Consider the following 23,610-nt stretch of genomic DNA (forward strand, 5'->3'; position numbering starts at 1 on the left):
TCCCCCTGGTGGCTCAGACAGTAAAGACTCTACCTGCAATACAATGCAGGAGACCCAGGTTTGATCCCTGGGTCAGAAAGATCCCCTGGAGAAGGGAATGGCCACCTGTTCCAGTATTCTTGCCTGGAGAATTCCATGAACAGTGTAGCCTGGCAGGCTACAGTCCACGGGGTCTCAAAAAGTTGGACACTACTGAGCGACTGACAACCATTTTTCCAAAAGACAAATGGAGAAAGGATAGTCTCTTCAATAAATGTGTTAGGAAAACTGGACAACCACCTGCAGAAGAATGAACCTGGACCCCAGTCTTACACCACTCACAAAAATTCACTCAAAATGGATTAAAGACTTAAATGTAAGACCTGAAACTATAAACTAATAAAACACAGGGAAAATCTCCTTAACACTGGTCTTCACAAATACTATTTTTGGACATGACACCAAAAGTGCAAGCAACAAAAGCAAAAACAAACAAATGAAACATCAAAATAAAAAGCTTTGCACAGAAAAAGAGTGAGTGAGCAAAATAAAAAGGCAACTTTTTGAATGGGAGAAGATACTTGCAAACCATCTGTTAATGGGTTGACAGCCAAAATACATAAAGAACTCATACAACTCAACGACAAACAATCCAATTTTAAAATGGGCAGACGACTTGAATAGACATTTCCCCAAAGAAGACATACAAATGGCCAATAAATGCATGAAAAGATGCTCACCATCACATTGGGAAATGCAAATCAAGACAACAATGAGATACCATTCATACCTATTAGAATGGCTATTATTAAAACAAGAAACAGCAGGGTTGGCAAGGATGTAGAGCAAAGAGAACTCTTTGCACTGCTGGTGGGAACATAAATTGGCCATTATGGAAAATAAAAGAGCAGTTCCTAAAAAATTAAAAACAGAACTACCATTTGATCCAGAAATCCCATTTCTGGTTATATATCCAAAAGAAAAAAGATCACCATCTCAAAGAGCTATCTGCACCCCCATGCTCACAGCAGAATTAATCAAAATACCCAGATGTGGCAACAGCCACAAATGAACAGATTAATAAATCAGCAAAGGAACCGATAAATAAAATGTAGGGTATATAAAAAAAATGGTACTTGCCAGTGGCTGTGGGAAATGGAGAACTATAGGTCAAAGAGTACAAACTCTTAGAAGATAAATAAGATCTGGTTATCTAAGGTACAGCATGGTAACTGTAATTAACAATACTGAATTATATGCCTGAAATGTGTTAAGGGAGTAAATCACGTGTTATCAGTACATACACACAAAATCACAACTATGTCATGGGATGAAGGTGTTAACTACCACTGTGGTAATCATTCTGCAATACATCCATGTATCTAATCATCACCTTGTACAACTTAAACTTACAGATGTCAGTAATATCTCAATAAAGCTGGGGGCGGGGTGAGAAACTGGGCTTTTATTTTTAACAGTCAACTTTTCCTATTTAAAACAACTGATTTATCCTAGCTGAATCTTAAGAATGTAATACAACCTTTTTTAAAGTCTTTAACCTCACATTCTTTACTTATGGAATAAGTTGATAAGAACTCAGTATGAGAATGCAGATGAACTTGAGAAACATGAAGGAGAAATCACTTCTAACAGTCAGCTCCACTGAGCTTCAGTAATACCTCAGACAGACTATAAACAATTAAGCAATAATGGTTGAAAAGCAAATGATGGAGGCAAATATAATGGAAATATACTTTCTATAAACATTCGTGGAAGTGAAAATTATTTCTTTAGAAGCCCTTCACTATACTATTGCTAAAGTAATTAACTTTCTTCAGTTTCACATCAATGAAGACATACTCCACTCTACATAGTAGACATGTTTTTCTTTCATAAATAAATAAATGGTTAACTATATTAACAGTTTAAATATAAATTTAAAATAATGCAAAGCACCCTAACAGTACATAATGCCAACAGCTACAACACTCTGGGTCCTCTGCTTAGTCCTATGACTCAAGTTCATTGATATATGGTATTTTGTGTTCTACATTTTACTTTGGGCATTGTAAGGGACAGAATTTTCCATGCAGCACAAGAACTTGCTATCTACCTGGCCTACATATTGGTCGCTTCAGTGATGGTATAACACTCTCTCAGGATGCTCTGCTATAATTTACTTGCTTATTTTTCAATTCACCATATTTGGGTTGTCCCTGCATTGGTTGGTTTGCTTGTTTGGGCCATGATAGAGAAGCTATCTGTAAAGCTAGTGCCTTTACAAACAGGGACTAATATTTTCCCTCCTGATTTATTTTCTTCAGATATATTTTCATACATACTTGATGCTACATCCCTCTCCAGGAAAATTATTAATTTACAATGCCAACAACAATATGTTGGTACTGCAACAGTTCTCCCTATTTTGAGTTTATTTTTACCTAATTTTTACTAGACTGTTAACTGAAAACTGTAAAACGGTTACAACTCTGTATACAAACTTTTAAAAAATTTATTTATTTTAATCGGAGGATAATTACTTTACAATATGGCGATGGTTCTTGCCATACATCAACATGAATCAACCACAGGTATACATGTGTCCCCCCCAACCCTGAATCCCCCTCCCACCTCCCTGTATATAGACAATGCAGATTCAATATTTGTAATTCAAAATTATGAAATAAGCCATTACAGTGTATTGAGTAGAGATCCCTGCGCTATACAGTGAGGCTGATTAGTTGTCTATTTTACATATAATAGTGTCTGCACGTCCATTCCAATCTCCCAATTTATGACTCTCCTGACTTAACCTTAGCGACATAAGTTTGTTTTCTGTATCTGTGACCAATTCTCTGTAATGGCCTATATGGGAAAAGAATCTTAAAAAAAACTGGAGTAGATACATGTGTCCCCTCCCCCCATAGAGCTGACTCACGCCGCCTTACAGCAGAAATTAACACGACACTGTAGATCAACTATACTCCAATAAAAACTTTAAAAAATGTGCAGAAATGGACATGATTTGCAATATGTGTTTTGTTAGTGTTTTGTAGTTTGGCCCTTAATTAATTCAACAACTGTGTGTTTATGTGTTAATCTCTAGATTTAGTATCCTGTGACATTTTCTATTTGGTGTGCTAGATGAAAATGTATATTTGAGAACTGGCAATAATTATTTTTAATAGAGTGCTTCTTGCCAGTCCTACAGGAGTAATTTAATTTCTTCAATCTTTAATTTGCTCTTCTGTAAAAAATAAAAGATCAGTGTATAATTTTAAATTATTATTGCCACTCTCATTTGAATAAAGGATGCAGGAATTTTAAAATTTCCTGTTTCAGAGATGATGATAATATTGAAAACTTCAGAAGTAAATATCTTCAAACTCAAAAAAAATTACAAAATAAAAGTATTTCTTTAAAATCATAATGAAAAGATGATTTTTCATAGTAAGAATAATTACCATTTAATTTATCCATTCAAAATTTCAAAAACTAGATTTTTAAGAGGAGGAATACTTGTATTTATATTATTTCAGATGAAAAGATTTGGCTATTTTTTAAAAAAAGAATAATCAAAGTACTACCGTGTCCTCTGATTCTGTTTTTACCCTGTAGGAAATAATATAAACATTTAAGAGACTGACGGGAGCAAAACTAAGCTCAAACTTACCTAAAGTAAAAATTGCTGGATAGGTCCACATTTTGGAATATTCGTAGATACCTTAAAAAAAAATGATTACTATAGTTAACAATATGATGACTACACTTACCGCTGCTATGATATATATGAAAGCTAAGAGAATAGATCCTGAAAGTTCTCATCACAGGAAAAAAAATGTTCTTCTTTTTATTGTGTCTTTATGAGATGATGGATGCTAACTACACCTATTATGGTTATCATTTCACAATATACATAAGTCAAATCATTATGCTGAACACCTTAAACGTACACAGTGGTATATGTCAATTTTATCTCAATAAAACTGGGAAAAAATGACAGTAAACTACATAAGATATAATTTTTTTCAGTTAGTATAAGACAAAATTCAACTTTATCTGGTAAACTCTACTTAACTCGTCTGAAACAAAATTGTTTTTTTACCCCACTTCCAAACATCAAAGATAGTGTCACAAAGTTCCAGAAAACCACTATCTAAGAAGGTTTTTTTTTTTTTTTTTAAGAAGGTTTTAAGCAAGAAAACCACATCACCTTTAAATTCTGGTTCATGTTCTAGAACAACACTATAAAGGTACAAAGTGTAATTTTAATTACACTAAGCTGCTATCTTCCCTAAAAACTCATAAACATGCCTAACTTTGTTCCATTTTGAGTCTTTATAACATCAAACCAATTCTAGCATTTTCTCTATCAATTTATTATTTATTAACAGTCTTTCTCCATATGCCCAAGGTTCCAATAATTTCCCCAAAAAACGTTTTGAAGTTTTCAAACACATAGAAAAATTGGGGGGGGGGGGGGGGGGGAAATAGTATAATGAATAGCAGTATGTCCTTCACCTGAATTCACTGTTAAATATTTCTCCTTATACATATATACATTCTCTCTCTTTAAATACACAAGTACATTTTATTTTTCTAAACCATTTACAGTAAGCAGCAAACATGATGACAGTCCTAAATATTACGTATCTTAATATTATGTATCTATTGTGAACAAGGACAATATCCTAAATAACCAGAATGTCACTAATACACTCAAAATTTAACACTGACCCCTTACCCCCTAGCATATAGTTCACATAAAACCATTCCGGTAAAGTCCTTTACAACTCTGTGCCTGTGTGTGTATACACATTGCGTACATATTTTAATACAGGATCCAACAGATTCAAGTGCTGCACTTTGTCATGTTTATTCTAAAATCTCACTCTCTGGCTGTTCGTGTATTTCACGACACTGACATTCCTGAAGGGTCCGGGCCAGTTGTCTTACACAAAGTCCCACACATGGATCTGTCTGATTATTTTACTCATGCTTAGATCCAATTTAAATAGTTTTAGTAAGAAAACTACACAGGCTATTGGTGTCCTTCCCACGGCTTCATATTAAGAGGCAAATAATGTCAGTTTTGTCTCATTATTGGTGATGCCAAGTTTGATCATTTGGTTAAATATGTTTGTCATTTTTTTCTCTTTGTTAATAATAAAAATATTCACGAGGTATTCATGAAGTACAGTATGTCAACAATAACCTCTCACCTAATAGTTTTAGCAGCCATTATTGATTCTTGCCCAAATCAATTATCATAATGCAGGATCTTCAATAGCGCTTGAACAAAAGCTGTAGCATTCTGAGCCAGTATTTACATTTTAACATTTATAATCTATTGACTATGTTTTGCTTTTCAATTGGTCTACAGACACAAAAACAGCAGTTACCACCAGTACATACCTAGTTTCATCAGGATGACTAATCCGTACAGAATCATTGGGTATATAGATCATATTTGTATCTTCAATCTTATATATTGCATGACCTCCAATATCTGCCATCTTCCTCCTTTTGGTTATTAACACAATATAATAGCCTTCTAAAAACCTGACAAAACCTACACAACAACAACAACAAAAAAGAAAGATAAATACATCTCCTAAACTTAGTAATGCTTTCAGATACATATTTAAAAGGCAAAAAGACTTTGACTTATTTCCTGCTTTATTATTTCTCTGATATATAGCCATACAAATTTTCAGCTGGTTTAGAGTTATTCTCTAGAAATGTTTATCTCACTTAAAAATACTACTGTGAACAATTTGATTATAGGAAGACAGTATGTGTTAAGATTCAGTAACACTAAATTCCCAACTACACACTAGTTACCATACAGTCTTGGTTAAAAATGTTCTGGCTCCCAGAACTTTTGCTTTGGGAGTTAAAACTAATTCTCTTGGTGGTTGGGGGAAGGGAGAGGGGCACACGTCTGAACCAGCTATGTGAGGAGCTCAGCAGACTCTCTCCCCAGTGACTGGTGAAAATTATAAAACCAAAACACTGACAGTTTCTGGAAATTCTCCTAATGCCATACAGCAAATGGAGAAACATTTATTCAAAAAAATCTACTAGATCTTGGAAAGACCAGCCAGTCTGTGGCATCCGAACCATAGCTTGCTTCCCTCCTACACCCTTCTCCCAATTCAGTGTGATGAGTGTCTACTCCCAGCAGGTGTCCCCAAAAAGACAGCACCCCCTCTTCCCTCCCCAGCTCTCAGTCTAGGGCCCCGGTTTCTGCTCAGGAGGTACAGGCCACCAGCGTTTCTCATCCCCTCAGCTCTGTGCTGCAAATTCTTTATTCCAGGCAAGCACATCTGAAACTTTCTTCTACCCGTTTCCTACTCACAGAGCGAGGCTCTACCCCAGCACAGACACTGGATCCCAGCACCCCAGCTCACTCACTGTGGGAGTCAGGTACGGTCACACACAGCTGACTTCCTACCAGAAACAATGGAGGCCAGAAGGCTGTGGGATAACTTTTTCAAAGCACTGAAAGAAAAGCTCAACCAAGGATCTTCCATATACAGCCTAACGTTTTTTCAAAACTAACTTTCTTGTGTGCACATGTGGGCGTCCCGCTTGCACTTGCCCTCTTTCTCTCTCTCCAAGTGTTGCACTCTATAAAGTCTGAGCTAGGATCTTGGGGCTATAAATTTTTGCTCTAGAATTGGCAAATACCCATAGTCTGTGCCGTGTTATTCTTAGTTGAGATTAGCAATTGAACGTACTAATGTAAATGAGCCAAAATATTTAAGATAAAGATACCATAAGGATTTTGATGAACCACATTACTGCTATTAAAACAATGAAAAAATACTTACATTCTGGACAGCCACAAAGCACATTTTTAAAAAATGTTCATCTGTGCTCCTCCCCACTAGAGGGAAATGGCAACCCACTCCCCAGTATATGGAAAATTCCATGGACATAGGAGCCTGGTGGGCTACAGTCCATTGGGTCACAAAGAGTCAGACGTGACTGAGTGATGCATCTGGGCTACTTCCACTTGGAGACTAGCCCAAAATTCCCTGACTAAAGCTAAAGGACATAAAATAAGAAAAAAAGCTTAATGTCAATCTCATTAAAAGCAAGTTAGGAAGCAGTTATCCTTTAAGAAGGCCAAAACCTACAAAAGCAAGGGTCTTGGAAGCAGCATAAACACCCAAAATGGGAATCTAATTGAGTTTAAGTAATAAATATTTCCAAGACAAATCAGTTTTCCTTTTGTTCTTGTTATGTAGTTTTTATATAAGGAAAAAACCTCTTTGTAATAATTTCCCCCAACCTGCATTCCAACTGAATTTTATGTTCTCAGTTCTAGACTATTTCATCCTACATATCCCTTTATATTTTTAATAAAGCAAATATACTGTATAAAAGAACACTCTCTACCAGCATAAGTGCTTTTTGCATATTATGAGATTATTTTCTTTTTACTACCAATTGGAAATGTCACTCGTTTTTTTAAGAGGTTCCCATCAAATACAGCCGACAGTTAAAAGGCTTCAGTCTGGCACAGACCTCTGTCAAAAGTCAGCCTCATCATCATTTTAACACAAGAAAGACCAGGACAAGTTTTTTCATCTTCATTCTGTGCACTTCTGATCCCAGACCAACTTCCCCAAGTCCTTCCCAGGAGCCTAGACGACAGTCACCATGCAAAAGTGACTTCTTTTTCTCCAAGCAGAGAAGGCTGTGTCGTTTGTGACGGACCCCAAGCAAAGTCAATTAACAGGGACAGTGAGAGGATGGGGTGGTGTGGAGTTCCGGTGGCTGGAGAGCATCCCACAAGCTCACCAACACGGAAGAGGCAGCATCCTGCTGGGTCACCCTGTCAGCTGGTCACTATCTTCGGAGCCTCTCTGCACGCTGACAGAGAGGTATTAAAAACCACAAGGGGCCAAAGTGACACCCTAACACCAAGCCTGTCATCCCCTCACGAGCTGAGGCCCACATGCCATTGCTGTTTCCCCTTTCTCTTGGATCTGCAATCTGTCTAAGGGTGCTGCTTTAAAGAACAACCAAGTCCATCCTTTAGTCTACTATGAAGACACTTACTCTACCACTCCCCTTCAACCTACTAGCAGCTTACAAGAGTGTCCTCTCACTGGGGACACAGGCAGAAGAAGGACATGTATCAAAAGGAGCTGGCTGGTCAGAGCACCGAGAGTAGTGAGGACTACAGGCCTCCACCCAAATGTCCCAGGACCACGTTAAAACCTGGGTGAGAGTGACTGACACTTCTCACTGTCACACAGTCTTGTAACCACTGCTGAGATCAACATAATATTTCCATCACCCCAAAAACATCCCCTCAGGCCCCTTTGGTGTCCAGCCACTCTTCCCACCCCCAGCACCTGGCAACCACTGATGGATTTTCTGACCCTGCAGATTTGCCTTCTGTAGAATGTCACAGAAATAGGCAGGAGCATAAAAACAACAACAACAAAATGGGTGAGCGAGGCTCATGACCTATCTGGTGGTCTCCCAAACCTCCTGGCTGTCAAACCACAGTGGAACAAATCATAAATGGGCACCACAGCTACAGCACAGGCTCAATCCATGTCCAGGGACCAGAGATGGTCCGTGAGCTTTCAGTACCAGTCCGTGAAGAGAAACGCAAACAAGCTGAAAGGAAGGGTTTAGGAACATCAGAGTTCGTGATCAACGAACCTGCCTTGAACAGACAAGACTCGTTTGGATATTATGAACTTATGTGATGAGTCACATGTGGTCCAAGCTGATGACAAGTTATGCCCAGTAGGCTCTTGTGTTGGTCTTGACACATTTCTGGAAAAAAGACTGGTCCTTTACTATAGACGGTTGACAAGCATAGCTCTAGATTCTTATAGATTGTGAATTAAATTAACCATGGTAACCGTTCAAAACAGTTCAGCAAAATTACTATTCAGAAATTGGGCATGCTGAAAAAATTGAGAGAAAATACTTCAGCCGCAGAAGACAACCATTCAAGTCCTTTCACACATGTATTATTCTGACAATCAGACTATATATTTTTCCAAGGTAAGTATGTTGTGTTTTGCTATTTCAGTTGCCCTTATTTTGTGTTTTGCTATTTCAGTAGCCCTCATCTGTCTAGCCAATACTAGACAAACCATAGCCTTTTATTAAGAGTCCTTATTTACTCTTCAAAGATTCTAAGCATGGTTGAATTAGAATAAATAAAGTGCATTTCCACGAAAGTAATAAATGCTTACTTAGTACATTACTGTGTCACTTTACTGGCAAGTCAGCCTTATAGTGACTTCACCATCCAAGGAGAGTCTCAAAGGGGCCTCAAATTGTGACAGAAATGTACCACAATATCTAAGAATGCCACCTGAGAGAAACATGGCGATACCTTCAGTCCTCATCCAAAGTTTATTAATAGCTGTGTATAAAATGAGCATTTATTCGTCTATAAACTTGGTTATCTGTGGATTAAAATTAAGCTACGGTTTTACAAGCTTAGTTATCAATAGATTTAAAATGAGGCAAGGAATATTGCTAAAAGCAAATATGCCCAGAACAATGAAGAATGATGAAAGTACCATTAAAGTGCATGCATGCTAAGTCACTGCAGTCGTGTCCAACTCTTTGCAACCCATGGGCTGCAGCCCATTAAGCTCCTCTGTACATGGGATTCTCCGGCACAAATACTGGAGTGGGTTGCCAAGCCCTCCTCCAGGGGATCTTCCTGACCCAGCGATCGAACCCGCGTCTCTTACGTCCCCTACATTGGCAGGCGGGTTCTTTACCACTAGTGCCACCTGCGAAGCCCAGGACAGCATCTAGAGGCTACTTAATGTAAAAAGCAAACTGCCCAATACAATTCCAAAACACCCAAGGGCAGCTATTTTAAAATACAGTTCAATGGGCTTCCAAGGTGGCACTAGTGGTAAAGAACCCGCCTGCCAATGCAGGAGATGTAAGAGATGCGGCTTCCATCCCTGGGTGAGGAAGATCCCCTGTAGGAGGGCATGGCAACCCACTCCAGTATTCTTGCCTGGAGAATCCCATGGACAGAGGAGCCTGACAGGCTACAGCACACAGGGTCACAAAGAGTCAGACACAACTGACGTAACTTAGCACACACACCCACAACTGATCTTCAACTCATTATACTTAATTGCCAAGGAAGGTTCAAGTTTGAATATTTAACTCTGGCTAATTAGGCATTCAATATTACATATACCATAGGAAATTTACATTTTGAAAATTTACATTTTTCAAAAGTTTTAATAAAGTATTTAGCATTTAAATACTACAAATAAAATACAGCATTTAAGGAAATGAGTTTAACCTATTAAGTATCTAATTAAGCCTAATGTATTTAAGAGAGTTTTTTTATTTCTAGATTTTTTTCTTTAAGAGTTAAGTAACAAAGTGGAATTTAACATATATGGAATATATGGAATTGAAACACATGAACTCACTTGACATACACTAACATGCACATGTTATCCATTAAACGTTATCCATTAAACACTTATCCATTAAACATGAAACCTCAAGGGATTTGTCAAGACTAAGCAGAAGGTACGCAGAAGGCGCCAGTCCTATGCAGAAGAAGCTAATCATACTGACCACTCTCAACCTTCCCTGGCAGTCGCCTTAGACACAAAATGGACCTAAAGGGATTCCACATGAAGGGCTATGAGAGCACATCAAGAAAAACAAACTTCAAACACAGCAGAATACGCATAATCAAAGTCTCAACAAGTACACATTCACCAAATAGAAAGTGCTAATCAGAAAAATGAACATACGAATATGAAACTATATAGCACAGGTCAGTCGTATTAATTTTGTTAACATCTACAGACACCACTCAGTAAATATTATAGACAGTTCAGCAGGTTTAAGAAGCAGAAAGATAATTTTGTGTTGGGGGGTAAAAAAAAAAAGACTTGAAATATGGCCATGCCAACAGGGAAGCTGAGACACAACTGCCCTCTGCCTGGCTTCCAAGGCCCTAGAGATCTGGCCTCACCAACTGCTTGCCAGCATTCCAGGACCTGTGGGCATCTTCATACCGGTGCTTCTGTCGTCACACCTCCTGAAGCTCTCTCCTCCCTTCCCCACATCCATCCAAAGCTTGCTTCTCCTCCAGGGTCCAGCCTGAGTCTTATCTTCTCCAGGAAATCTTTCCTGGCCACTCCAGGTCCAAGCAGTCTACCTCTTATGTAATCTCCAGCATTTACTACTGACTACACAACTGGGATCCAAATTCCAGTCCTGGAGTTGTTTCCTGGGCACTGGGTTTTGTCCTCCCACCCCACCCCTGTCCAATCCAATCATCCTAAGACTCCCCGGGACAAATCCAGGAGCAAAGATAGGTTTTCTGACCCACTGTCACAAGGGACAACGCACCAGAAGAACTGCGGGGCATCTCCCAAACGCCCCACAAGCTGGACTCCTTTAAAGGCCAAGGCCACCTTATGCTTGTTCATGAATAAGTAAAGGCGTTATTATAGGATTGGGGAAAGAGATTAGGTAAAATTTAAATGAAGAGGCTCAAACCAGAGCAAGACTGAATGTAAAGAAATAAACATCAGGTCTCGACTGTGAAGGGACTCGGGGTCTCATTTCCTTGAAAGCAATAAAGTGAACAGAGCCGCAGTCGGCCGCGTCCAGAAAGCCCTTATCTGAGGCTCCGCGCGAGCCTCGTCAACCGAGGCTGCCTCTCTGCGTCAAAATGACTTAGATCATCCAGGCGACAGGGGCATGTTTTCTCTCACTGACACGACTTTAAAGAGCAAAGTTTCCGACTGTCTGTGATTTTAGAGAACAAAGTTTCTCAGAGTAAGAAAGCAGTTGTCACTCAGAGAAGGGGCTCAGGACACTTCCCACTGCAGCGTGTCCTTGAGAGAAACTCCTCTAATTTAAAAGCTGGTTTTACCTGTACCTGTTTTTCCAGCTGATGTTTACAACTCCAAGCCAATTTCCACTTTTTCATTTCTTGCCAAGCCAGACTCCTTAGAGGTCCAAACCATCGCTACATTTGTTCATATCCTACACGAAACTGGCCACAGTCCTGAGTGTATGGCAGATATTATATAAAGGCTGTTTGATACCTGGTTGATAGATGATGCAGTTTTAAATAACCAAAGTCACAGAAGGTGGGTCACATTTACAAACCTATATAAATAGGAGCCTTGAAAACCATCTTCAAGTAGTCTATATAGAAAAAAAAAAAAAAAAAGAGGTTGAAAGAGGGAGGCATCGTTCTTACCTACAACACCAAAAGCTGAAACAGCTCGAAATAACCCAGAGGAGCCTTTCTGTCCCATCTTTGTCCTGTTTCCTAGGTCCAAGCGCCCAAGAAGTTCTCGCACTTCTTGTTGAGTATATACATGCTAGAAATAAGCAAATTAATCTGTAAGGTTGAGTTTGATTTTTAGATTCATTATTTATTTACCTCTGAAAATTAAGTTTTCTACAGCTTTACATCATTAGCTATTTCACAGAGAAGTATATAAAAGTGCAAGACTAAGCTACAATTCTAAAAAGCCGACAAATTTTTTAACATTAGCAGTTAATTAAGGGTGGTTACTGGATCACATGTTGCTGTACTTAAAAGGTATACCAAAATCTTATCTTCTGGATCAGAGATTCAGAGGAATGAGGAATCCACAGACAAGTTTCAAGAAATCTATAAACTCCTTAAAATTGCATGCAAAGTTTTGGTTAAACGTGCATACATGTATTTTTATGAGAAGGCCCATAGCTTTTCTTAGATTCTCAAAGAGATTCCCAATCAACCACTCCTATCCCCAAGTTAACCCACGTATCATTCAGTTCAGTTCAGTCGTGTCCGACTCTTTGCGACCCCATGAATCGCAGCATGCCAGGCCTCCCTGTCCATCACCAACTCCCGGAGTTTACTCAAACTCATGTCCATCGAGTCGGTGATGCCATCCAGTCATCTCATCCTCTGTCATCCCCTTCTTTTCCTGCCCCCAATGCCTCCCAGCATCAGGGTCTTTTCCAATGAGTCAACTCTTCGCATGAGGTGGCCAAAGTACTAGAGTTTCAGCTTCAGCGTCAGTCCTTCCAATGAACACCCAGGACTGATCTCCTTTAGGATGGACTGGTTCTATCTCCTTGCAGTCCAAGGGACTCTAAAGAGTCAAGTATCATTACATTGTATTAATAAATACTGCCAGATGGTATGTGTGTGGGCGAAGGAGGACCATGATACCCAAAAGTATGGGAAGTCACAAAACACAATATATCCAAAATTATTATAACATAGAAATTAGTTTTCCAAAGAGCTTAGTGAAAATGAGTTCCAAACTACAGCTATTGATACCTTTGAAAAACCTTTGAAAATCCACACGGATTCAGAAATATTCAGACAGGAACTTCAACACAAAGTGTTAGTTAGCTGCCCTCACCTGAGAGTTAAAATTAACTGTTCAATTCCACCTTATTATATTTCTCTTTTGACTAAAAGCCTCATATTTTTGTGCCACCTGAATTAAGTCCCAACTCTGAATAATATGACATGTGGATAAGAATAGCTTAACATTTCTCTAGCAAGTCATCAGAAGTGACCCTACCAATCACTTTTAGCAGTATAATAAAAAGTGCAATAGAGAAGTCCTTATTGACTTCAAGGAGCTTCATATTAAAGAAGAAGAATAAATAATCTCTTTGGTGGATGCAATATTGAGAGTTATATCAGATCCTTAAAAGGGCAACCCTTTAAGAAAATATATTCATTATCTTATCCAAAGAGTTTGCTTCGTAAAAAGTCAAAACGAAGGACAAAGTGTAATTCTGGCAAACTTTCTGACTTCAGTAATTTTAGAAACCAGATTAGAAATTAAAAATTCTAGCCAGCCATGAAAAACTGTCATTTCTAGATGTATGATAAAAAAAAGTATACATCGCTAGAAGCTGTAAGGATATTTCATATCCATTAAATAAGAAGTACAAAGGTTTCTGTCTGTATTCAGGTTGTCAAGATACTTACCCTGTCATCAATGATAACCAAATCTTTTGGTTCTGTTCTGTCAATTTTCAAAACACGGTATTTTGTTTCTGCATGATTGCTCCCAACTAGGAAGTATCTCTATAAAGAAAAAGAAATGTCATTAGTTTTTTTAAGACAGCTTGCCTTATACACATTTTATAATAACTTTGTTTTTTTATCATTAAATACATTAATTAAGTCAGGTTACTTTTAAAAAGAAATATTTCTGTTAAGTACTACTGGCAGATTAAAGAAAGGCTGATTCTAAAAGGTCAACTTTAAAATTGAAATATTCATCGTGGTGACATGATTAGCAGTCTGATATTTAAAATGTACCCAGTAACCAGGTCAGATGAATTTAATTATATTACACAGAGATTAACCTAACTGGGAACTGATGTTTAAACTTTGCCAGGAAACAGAGGCTCTGGTAAGAATTAGAAAGCTAAACACATAATTAGGAATGCTTAGACAATTATAGCTATTAAAATATTGATATTTTATCAAATAAACCTTTATACATTTTCTGTAGAAGACTAAAAATGACTTTAATATAGCAACTGTAAAAATCAACCGCAAAGTCCCAATAAAAAATTAAAATGAATGTACTTTCCGAAATGGCTTTTTATAGATAAGCTACAGGAAATAATTAATATTCTTTCTTTTCCGAAACACTTCCTTGGAGCATTGTACCTGAACACATTAGTCTTCTTAAATGAATACTGAGAATAAAATGAATAATAAAAATACAGAAAAACAATCATCCTACACTGAAAGAAAATGCTTTTCAGAAAACCTAAACCAGATGAATAATTTTCAAACTGTGTTTAAGAAAATATGTAAAACTCCATTAGGAAAAATATATTTAAAATATTTTGCTTCAAAAAAGTCCTTTAAAGTGACTCTTTTTCAACACTGCAAAAATTAAGAACACATTGCCACCATCAATTGGCATCCAACCATCTCATCAGTCACATAAGACACAGACAGACAAAGCAATTAAATAACAAATAAGATTCTTTAGATTAATGGCCAAACTGAAGTATAGGTACTGAGAGCAGGAAAGATTAATGTGAGCTACTAAAGGTGCAGAAAACCTCAGAGGACTTAGGACTTAAAGTGAGCCTTAAAGGTTGGAGAAGATTTTTTAAGGTAAGATTTTATAATAGAAGATAGGTATAACAGAAGATACATATGTGCTCAGTCGTGTCTGACTCTTTGTGACTCCATGGACCCACCAGGCTCCTCTGTCCACGGGGATTCTCCAGGCAAGAACACTGGAGTGGGCTGGCATTTCCTACTCCAGGGAATCTTCTCGAACCAGGGATGGAACTTGCATCTCTTGTGTCTCCTACACTGGCCAGTGGACTCTTTACCACTGCGTCACCTGGGAAGCCCCATAACAAGATGAGAACTTGGTTACATCGTTTTAATACTAAAGCTGTAAAAATGGATGAGCTTTTAAAGTAAGTATATATCTGTTTACAAAGGTATGATCTAGACTTTCAGATTATAAAGAACAAAACTGTATGTTAAAAGATGATAGGTTAGGGACTTCCCTGGCTAGCCAGTGGTTAAGACTCTGTGATTCCACCGCAAGGGGCATAGATTCGATTCCTGGTCAGGGAACTAAGATCCTGCATGCCACAAAGAGCAGCCAAAATAAAAAAATAAATAAAATTATGTTCATTAAAAAAAAAAAAAGATGATGGGTTAGCCCATGCTTAAGGGGAAAACTAACCAAAATACTGAATCCCTTGTGTTCTAGGGAGAAATACAGTCTAGATGAAAGTAATCAGCTATCATGAGGAAGAAACTGAGCAATTAAAATAAATTAGTAAACTAAAACAAGACATCCAGTGATCAGGATGCACTGGAGGAGCAGCTGGAACGGCAGAGACCCGGCGAGAGGGAGGAAGTCCAAGTTCTCAGGCTGGCCTCAGTGAGTCCCTCCCCGAGACCCTACCCACCACTGAGAGGAAAGTGGGGTCACCAGCCTAATAAACTCAACCACAGAAGGATGGCCTATAAACTGCACGTTTGCTAGCAGGAAAGGAAACCACCTTCTTGATCACTTGAGGAAAAACAGGTTCCCAGGAAAAGAAACAGTGAGTGCAAAGACTAGAACAGCGAAGAAGCTCGCCGAGTCTGTTAGAGGAAGAAGATTAACGGAGACAATGCTTATAAAAACACCTAACACAGTGAAGTGTCCAACACACAGAAAAGGCACTCCATGAGGGTTACTTTTCTTTGCTTTACTTTTTAAGATATTAGCAAGTCTATGTCATTGTATTTGAGAAAAAGACTCCAAAAAAGAGGAAAAAAGAGGTAGCCCAGAGGGAAAAAAAAGCATGCATGGGACCAGAATGGAACCAGAGTGGGAAAAATACACAAGTCTATTAGTAATCAGTCTCTGTCCTCAGAGAGAAGAGCATGCAATGTAACAGCCACGAACAGCGCGCTATAACAGAGGTCTGAACTGGACAATGACGACACACAAAGGGCACTTCGCTCACTTGCAGAGGGACAGAGCAAGCTATCCAGACAGGCTGGTGTTGTCCCGCTGCTATTGGACCTTGGAGGATCTCTAAACAGGACTCCATGTACTAAGCCAAGATAGAGGAAGCAACATTCCCTGCCCCCCACTCCTGCCCCTACCAGAGCACTTTTTTGCTCAGAGAGCTTCCTTCTGAGCGCCCTGCTAAATTTGTTTGGGGCTACTCTATCCCGTTCACCTATCATAAGCAGCTCTGGAGTCTGACTCCTGTGGTTTTTAATTCTAGTCCAGTAGTGCAATCTGGTTCTGCAGGCATTGAGTACATGTTAAATGGAAGAACACTCACTCACCACAGGCTAACCATTTAATCTGCTGGGTAACTTTCTACAACATTCACACTAAGCCATCTTTCTTGGTAAACTGCACAGAAAGACAGTCCTAAGTCAACCACGTCATGGGATTCTCTGGGCAAGCATACTGGAGTGGGTTACCATTCCCTTCTCCAGGGGATCTTCCCAACTCAAGAATGGAACCTGCGACTCTTGTATTGCAAGTGGATTCTTTACCGTCTGAGCTATATATAACTGAATCACTCAGTAAAGAGCCACATCACAGCTTTAAGAGATGTAAAACCGCTGAGTGAAATTCCTAGAATTTCAACAGATCCTAGGAAATCTAAAGATGAACTGCGGTAGGACCATGACTTGGCAGTTTGTAATAAAAAGACTGAATTCCTGGGGTGGGAGTAGACAAATGCACTCTTGGCCTTTTGGAGCGCACACAGGAGAGCGGGTCTCCACCCCTCTTATCCAGACCCTTGCGTGAAGTCTTTACTCCAGGAAGCGGCGGAGCCGAGGCAAAAATCCACAGAACTCAGAAGCAGGTCGGAGTGGGAAGAAAGAAACGGGAAGCAGTATAACTATCCACATTCTCTATTAAAGTGGTCCAAGAATCCTGAAAACGTTTTGTGCAGATAAGAGTGACCTCTTGTGGAATCAGTGATGTGGGGAGAAACCCACGGCGCTCAGCAGGGAACAGAATGACGCTCCTGCACTGCCCCCTGGTGGGCGAGTCGCAGGCTTTCAGGCCAAATTTTTAAGAGGTAACTTTTCCAGAAAGGCCTTAATTCTACTTGGTTTGATTAACTATACACAGACACACACACACATACACATATATTTATCCTTAGGCTTTATTATATTTAACATCATGCTTCAAAATTAATTTCAGCATTTTGGGGCTTAAAAATAGCCCTGAAATATCTTTTCCTTAAATTCTTCTCCACTGTTTTTTTCTTTTTTATTTCGAAAATTTTTCAAACCTACAGTAAAATAGAACGGTAAAACGAAAACCCACATTCCACTCAGCTAGATTCACGCATGGTTAACTTCGTGTTACATTTTTTTCTCCCTTCTTCCTTCTAGAGAGCTTTTTTTTTTTCTTTTGAACCATGTGAAAAACAAGTTGCAGGTATCATAACACATCATCCCAAAAGCCCTCAACTTGTATTTTCTAAATACAAGGACATCCTCCCACATAATCATAGCAGCCATTGATACAACATTACCTATAATCCATCAAGTTTCCCCAAATGTCCCAATAGTATCCTTTATGTGCTAAGTCCATTCAGTTGTGTCCGACGCTTTGCGACCCCCTGGATTGTAGCCCACCAGGCTCCTCTGTCCATGGGATTCTCCAGGCAAGAATACTGGAGTGGGTTGCCATGCTCTCCTCTGGGGGATCGTCCCGACCCAGGGATGGAACCTGCATCTCTTAAGTCTCCTGCATTGGCAGGTGGGATCTTTAAGACTAGCGCCACCTGAGAAGCCCAGTATCCTTTCTAGCTGGCTTTAAATAAAAAAACAAACATGGAATCCAATCAAGCATTCTGTATAGCACTTGTTACCAGGTCTTTTATAAAATATCTTTTAATCTAGAACAGTCACCCTGCCTTTACTTTCAAAGACTGTCTTTCAGAACATGTTAAGAGAGTCCACAATTTAACAATTTTCCTGGCTTCCTATGGACATCACTCATCTGCCCATGTACCAGTGAATGCCTCCTGTGTGCCAGGCACTGGACTAGATACCTAAGGGCAAGGATACACTGAAGCTGTATTTTAGGCACATGCCTTGCTAGTGGATTAGATTGGGGGGAAAAGGAGTAATCAATCTGATTACTTTTGCTTGATGAGCAACTAGCTAGATGGAGGTTCCATGGAGGGTTGACTAGAGAAGGAGCAGGTTTGAGGGGAAAACCAAGATTTCTGTTCACACCATTCCCAAGGGGATGAAGTGGGAAGTAGAGCCTGGAGCCCACAGGAGAGATCTCAGAGGGCACCATCAGCACATCGGCGGTATGTAAAGTGAAGTCAGGGGACTGGACTAGCCAACCAGGGACAGCAAAGACACGAAGCCCCCTTCTTTCCCGCAAAAAAAAAAAAAAAAAATCACCGAGCCTGAGGCACTCCAAATAAAAGGATTTAGAGGCTGAATACAGAGAAGGAACCTGCTGGAAAGACTTAGAGGAAGGACCAGTGATGGAAAACACCAGGACAGCGGGAGTCATTACAGCAAGGGGAGGAATGATCTGGAAGAGAGGGCAGTGGTCACTGCCAGTCAAATGCTGCGGACAGGGCCCACACAGTGGGGGTCTGAGGACAAGAGCTTGTGAGTGGTCTTTCTGGGGGCAAGGGGCTGTCTCCACGATGGAGGGGGGGCGCAAAAATCCACAGCAGAGCTGGGTGATGGGCAAATGGGTAGCCTTCCAGGCAAAGAGAGAGGAGTGGAGGGCTCGGCTCACCCCTCCAAACACCTCACTAAAATCACAGTAAAGTTTTTTATGGTCGTTTTCTTAGGAGCCTCAAGGGCAAGAGAAAGAGAGAAGCAGACTGCAGGGGGGAAAAAAATCATTTGAAACTGAAAAGTATACCCAAGGAAGAAAGCAGTAGCAAGTCAAGAAGCAATCCAATTTGCACCATAGAACCCCCAAAGGCAGGGAAATTTGTTGCAGCTCTTATCTCTGGAGGGAGAAGTGTAAAACTTCAGAAAACTGAAGATTAAAAAGGAGCTAGCACAAGCTTCTAAGGAGGAAAAAAAGGCTTCAAGCTAAAGATCAAGAATAGCACAACACTAGAAATTCTCGACAGCAAAACTGAAGGTGGAAGACAGGGACATAATGCCTTCAAATTTTTAAGGGAAAATTAATTTCAATCTTTAACTCCACATTAGGCCTATCAATCAAACCTGAGGGCCTAATAAGGGCCTTTTCAGATATTGTTGTTGCTGTCTAGTCACTAAGTTGTGTCTGACTCTGCGACCCCATGGACTGTAGCATGCCAGGCTCCTCTGTCCACCACTACCTCCTGGAGTTTGCTCAAATTCATGTCCATTGAGTTGGTGATGCTATCTAACCGTCTCATCCTCTGCCTCTCTCTCCTTTTGCCTTCAGTCTTTCCCAGCAGTCTTTTCCCAGTCTTTTCCAATGAGTCGGCTCATCGCATCAGGTGGCCAAAGTACTGAAGTTTGAGCTTCAGCATCAGTCCTTCTAAGGAATATTCAGGTTTCCTTTTTGGATTGATTTCCTTTTGGGTTGATTAGACTGATCTCCTTGCAATCCAAGGGACTCTCAAGAGTCTTCTCTAGCACAATTCGAAAGCCTCAATTCTTCAGTGCTCATTTTTTTTTTTTTATGGTCCAACTCTCACATCCTTACATGACTACTGCAAAAACCATAGCTTTGACTGCACATACCTTTATCAGCAAAGTGATATCTCTGCTTTTCAATACACTGAGTTTGTCATTGCTTTCCTTCCAAGGAGCAAGCATCTTTTGTTTTCATGGCTGCAGTCATCATCAGCAGTGATTTTGGAGCCCACGAAAATAAAATCCATCACTGCTTCCACTTTTTCCCTTTCTATTTGCCATCAAGTGATGGGACTGGATGCCATATTCTTAGTTGTTTAAATGTTGGGTTTCAAGCCAGTTTTTTCTCTCTCCTCTTTCATCTTCATCTAAAGGTTCTTTAGCTCCTCTTCAATTTCTGTGATTAGAGTGGTATTATCTGCATATCTGAGGTTGTTGTGTCAATCTTGATTCCAGCTTGTGATTCATCCACCCCAGCATTTTACATGATGTACCCTGAATACAGGGTGACAATATATATAGCCTTGTCATACTCTTTTCCCTATTTTGAGCCAGTCAGTATGTCCGGTTCTAACTGCTGCTTCTTGACCTGCATACAGATTTATCAGGAAGCAGGTAAGGTGGTCTGGTTTTCCCATCTCTAAAAATTTTCCTCAGCTTGTTGCAGTCCACACAGTCAAAGGCTTTACTATAGCCAATGAAGCAGAAGTAGATGTTTTTCAGGAATTCTCTTGCTTTCTCCATGATCCAACAAATGATGGCAATTTGATCTCTGGTTCCTCTGCCTCTCTGGAACCCAGCTTGTAAATCTGTTTTCCATTCATGTATTGCTGAAACTGAGCTTGAAGGAGTCTGAGCATAACCTTACTAGTACGTGAAATGAGCACAACTATGCAGTAATTTGAACATTCTTTGGCATTGCCCGTTCTTGGGATTAGAATGAAAACTGACCTTTTTCAGTCCTGTGGCCACTGCTGAGTTTTCCAAATTTGCAAGTTTTCAAATATGAATAGCTCAGCTGGAATTCCACCACCCCCACTAGGTTTTTTCACAGTAATGCTTCCTGAGGCCCACCTGACATCCTACTCCACGGTGTCCAGCCCTAGGTGAGTGACCACACCATCATAGTTATCCAGGTCATTAACACCTTTTTCTGTGTGTGCAGTTCTTCTGCGTATTCTTGCCACCTCTTTTTAATCTCTTCTGCTTCTGTTAGGTCCTTACTGTTCCATGCATCTATGGATTCAAAAAGATTCCTGCTGAGGAACCCTTCCTCATGAAGCAATTGAAGGAGCTGCTCCACCAAAATGAGGGCATAACTCAAGAGAGAAAAAAGCAATCCAGGATCTGGGAAAGTAAGGAAATCATCACAGGAGACGTGATGGGATGGTGGTTAAGGGAGATCCCAGGATGGCGGCTGAGCAGGAGGCCGTGGGAGCAACCAGTCCAGATCGGAGCCACTGCTTCAGAAGATGAAGCCAGGAAGAATACCTACTGTGTGAATGTGCTGAGAGGGGACTTACATATGTGGAAAGTTGGGCTGAAACCATTATAAATTAGGAATAACTGGGTTTTAGGAAGAAGGAAAGGTCATCTCGGGTACCTGCAGTCTGAAGTTCAAATGGTGAAGGTGGACAGGAGGTAAACAAAATGCCCAAAAGCAACCAAGAGAAAAAGCGAGCAGTAACTGGAGTGTTCGGGACTTTCCTAATCGGGCACACGTCAGCTGGACTGCCTGAAACGCAGGCTCACACGTGGATGAAAGGAATCGGCTCTGCTGGGGACCATCTGTGTGTGTCAGTAGATTCGCTGAGGGGCAGAGGGTTGGCAAGAACCGGTGTAGAGAATCAGGACACCAAAAGAAGCTGCCTTAAGATGCCCATTAAGACAGAAGATGCTCTGAGATGACTTTTCCAAGTTAAGTATCAAGAAAAACCTTAAAATCTCACGATGCAGCTTTAACAGTGGTGACTTGGTTTAAAGATGAACGTGTTTCTAAAATATATACATGAACTCCACATAAAATACAGAAGGTAATCCACTTAACAGGAAATGCAGTTATCTACTAACATTACCATCTTCTTTGATAATGACAGGCTAATTAATCACTCAGTTTTCAGCTGAGGGAAGAAAATCAGCTTTCTTGAAAGAGGAGACATTTTAGGTTGTCCTGACAGCTGCGATTAATGTTAAACTGCACTTGAACTTTCAGAATAAAAGGTATTATTTTTAAAGATCATCACAAAGTCACTTCTCATAATCTTTAACAGTCTTGCAGGCCTGCCACCTCGCTGATCCCAGCAATCCTACCACCAGTAACACAGCCCAGGAGGAGAAAGGAGATTCTGACAGTCAGAGGGATGTTGCCAAGTTCATTCTTCATGGCTCAGGGCTTTGCTGATGGGGAAGCATTAAATCCCCTCTGGAAACAAGTGGAAACTTTGTCACCTCCAACCACACGTTCTAAATCGGCCATCATCACCACGATTCTCTTTCCAACTTTACATCAACTGGTTCCCAGTTCCAGTCCCTTTGGGACCCCCATCCTGTGATGTCCTCTCCTGTCCTCTAATTTCCAAATCAAAGCTAATTAAATGAGCTGCATTCCTCACAAAGTGGTTCATACATATTAATTATATTTCACATGATGGGATGGAAAGAAGGGAAAAGTTACCTTAATCCTTTTAGAACAAGGCAGGACTTGAAATAAACACAAACATGCATACATATACAATAATAATTTTGAGCTAGCAAGAGTAAAAATTATCTTAACAACCATATACCCACAAAACACATATGCAGAGACAAAAGCCTACCACAGTTCTGTTCAACTATCAGTTTTAAAGTTAACCACTATAATGTTCCTTCCTTTGTTATAAAATGGTCACTTACTGCAATGGTAAGACCCCCAAGGGTATTATGCACAAAGCAAGGACCAGACACTGGAAATCACCTAAGGTAAGCTAGTTTCTTCCCGGAAAGTAACAGGTTGGTAAGTCTCCAAGGGGAAACTCCTAGTTACACTGGGGTATATGAGCATCAGGGTGAGATATAGCCCAAATTCATCTGTAGGTCTGGGTCACAATGAGCTAAAGGAAAAATGAAGGTGCTTAGTGACGAAAAGAACAGGTGAGATTCTGGAGGGAGTAGAACCAGGCCTAAAGCATGTCAATCTATCAACCTATCTCCCTTGCTACCCAAACAGTCCTCAAAATCCATCATTATACACAAGTAACAACACCAACATAAACATAACCCCAGGAACAATTCTACCCAGCTACCATTCTAAACAAAGGCTCAGGACAGGGCCCTATCTTGCCCAGTGTGTCTCTTCAATTAAAGCGTCTCCTAATGCCTTCCTCACCAAAGAATACACTGCCACCACCCAAAACAACAACTCCCATTACATTCAGACACTTGCAAACAATAGCTTTGGTCAATCATTGCATCGATGCATATCTAACAAATGAAAACTAAAAATCTATTTTCATATT

At 39.9% G+C, this 23,610-nt stretch overlaps 1 protein-coding gene across 1 annotated transcript in view; it reads right to left on the reverse strand.

The window, feature by feature from the left end:
- The window catches only part of FIG4 (FIG4 phosphoinositide 5-phosphatase), a 174,623-nt gene that overhangs the window by 115,248 nt on the left and 35,765 nt on the right, over positions 1-23,610 (reverse strand). The window contains exons 2-5 of the mRNA XM_043890083.1: positions 13,976-14,074; positions 12,230-12,353; positions 5,395-5,551; positions 3,653-3,703 (exon numbers count right to left, since the gene is read on the reverse strand). Coding sequence (XP_043746018.1) covers positions 3,653-3,703; positions 5,395-5,551; positions 12,230-12,353; positions 13,976-14,074 — 431 coding nt within the window. The remainder of the gene's footprint in view (positions 1-3,652; positions 3,704-5,394; positions 5,552-12,229; positions 12,354-13,975; positions 14,075-23,610) is intronic.

This window comes from Cervus elaphus, chromosome 28, assembly GCF_910594005.1.
Source record: "Cervus elaphus chromosome 28, mCerEla1.1, whole genome shotgun sequence".
Taxonomy (NCBI): Eukaryota; Metazoa; Chordata; class Mammalia; order Artiodactyla; family Cervidae; genus Cervus; species Cervus elaphus.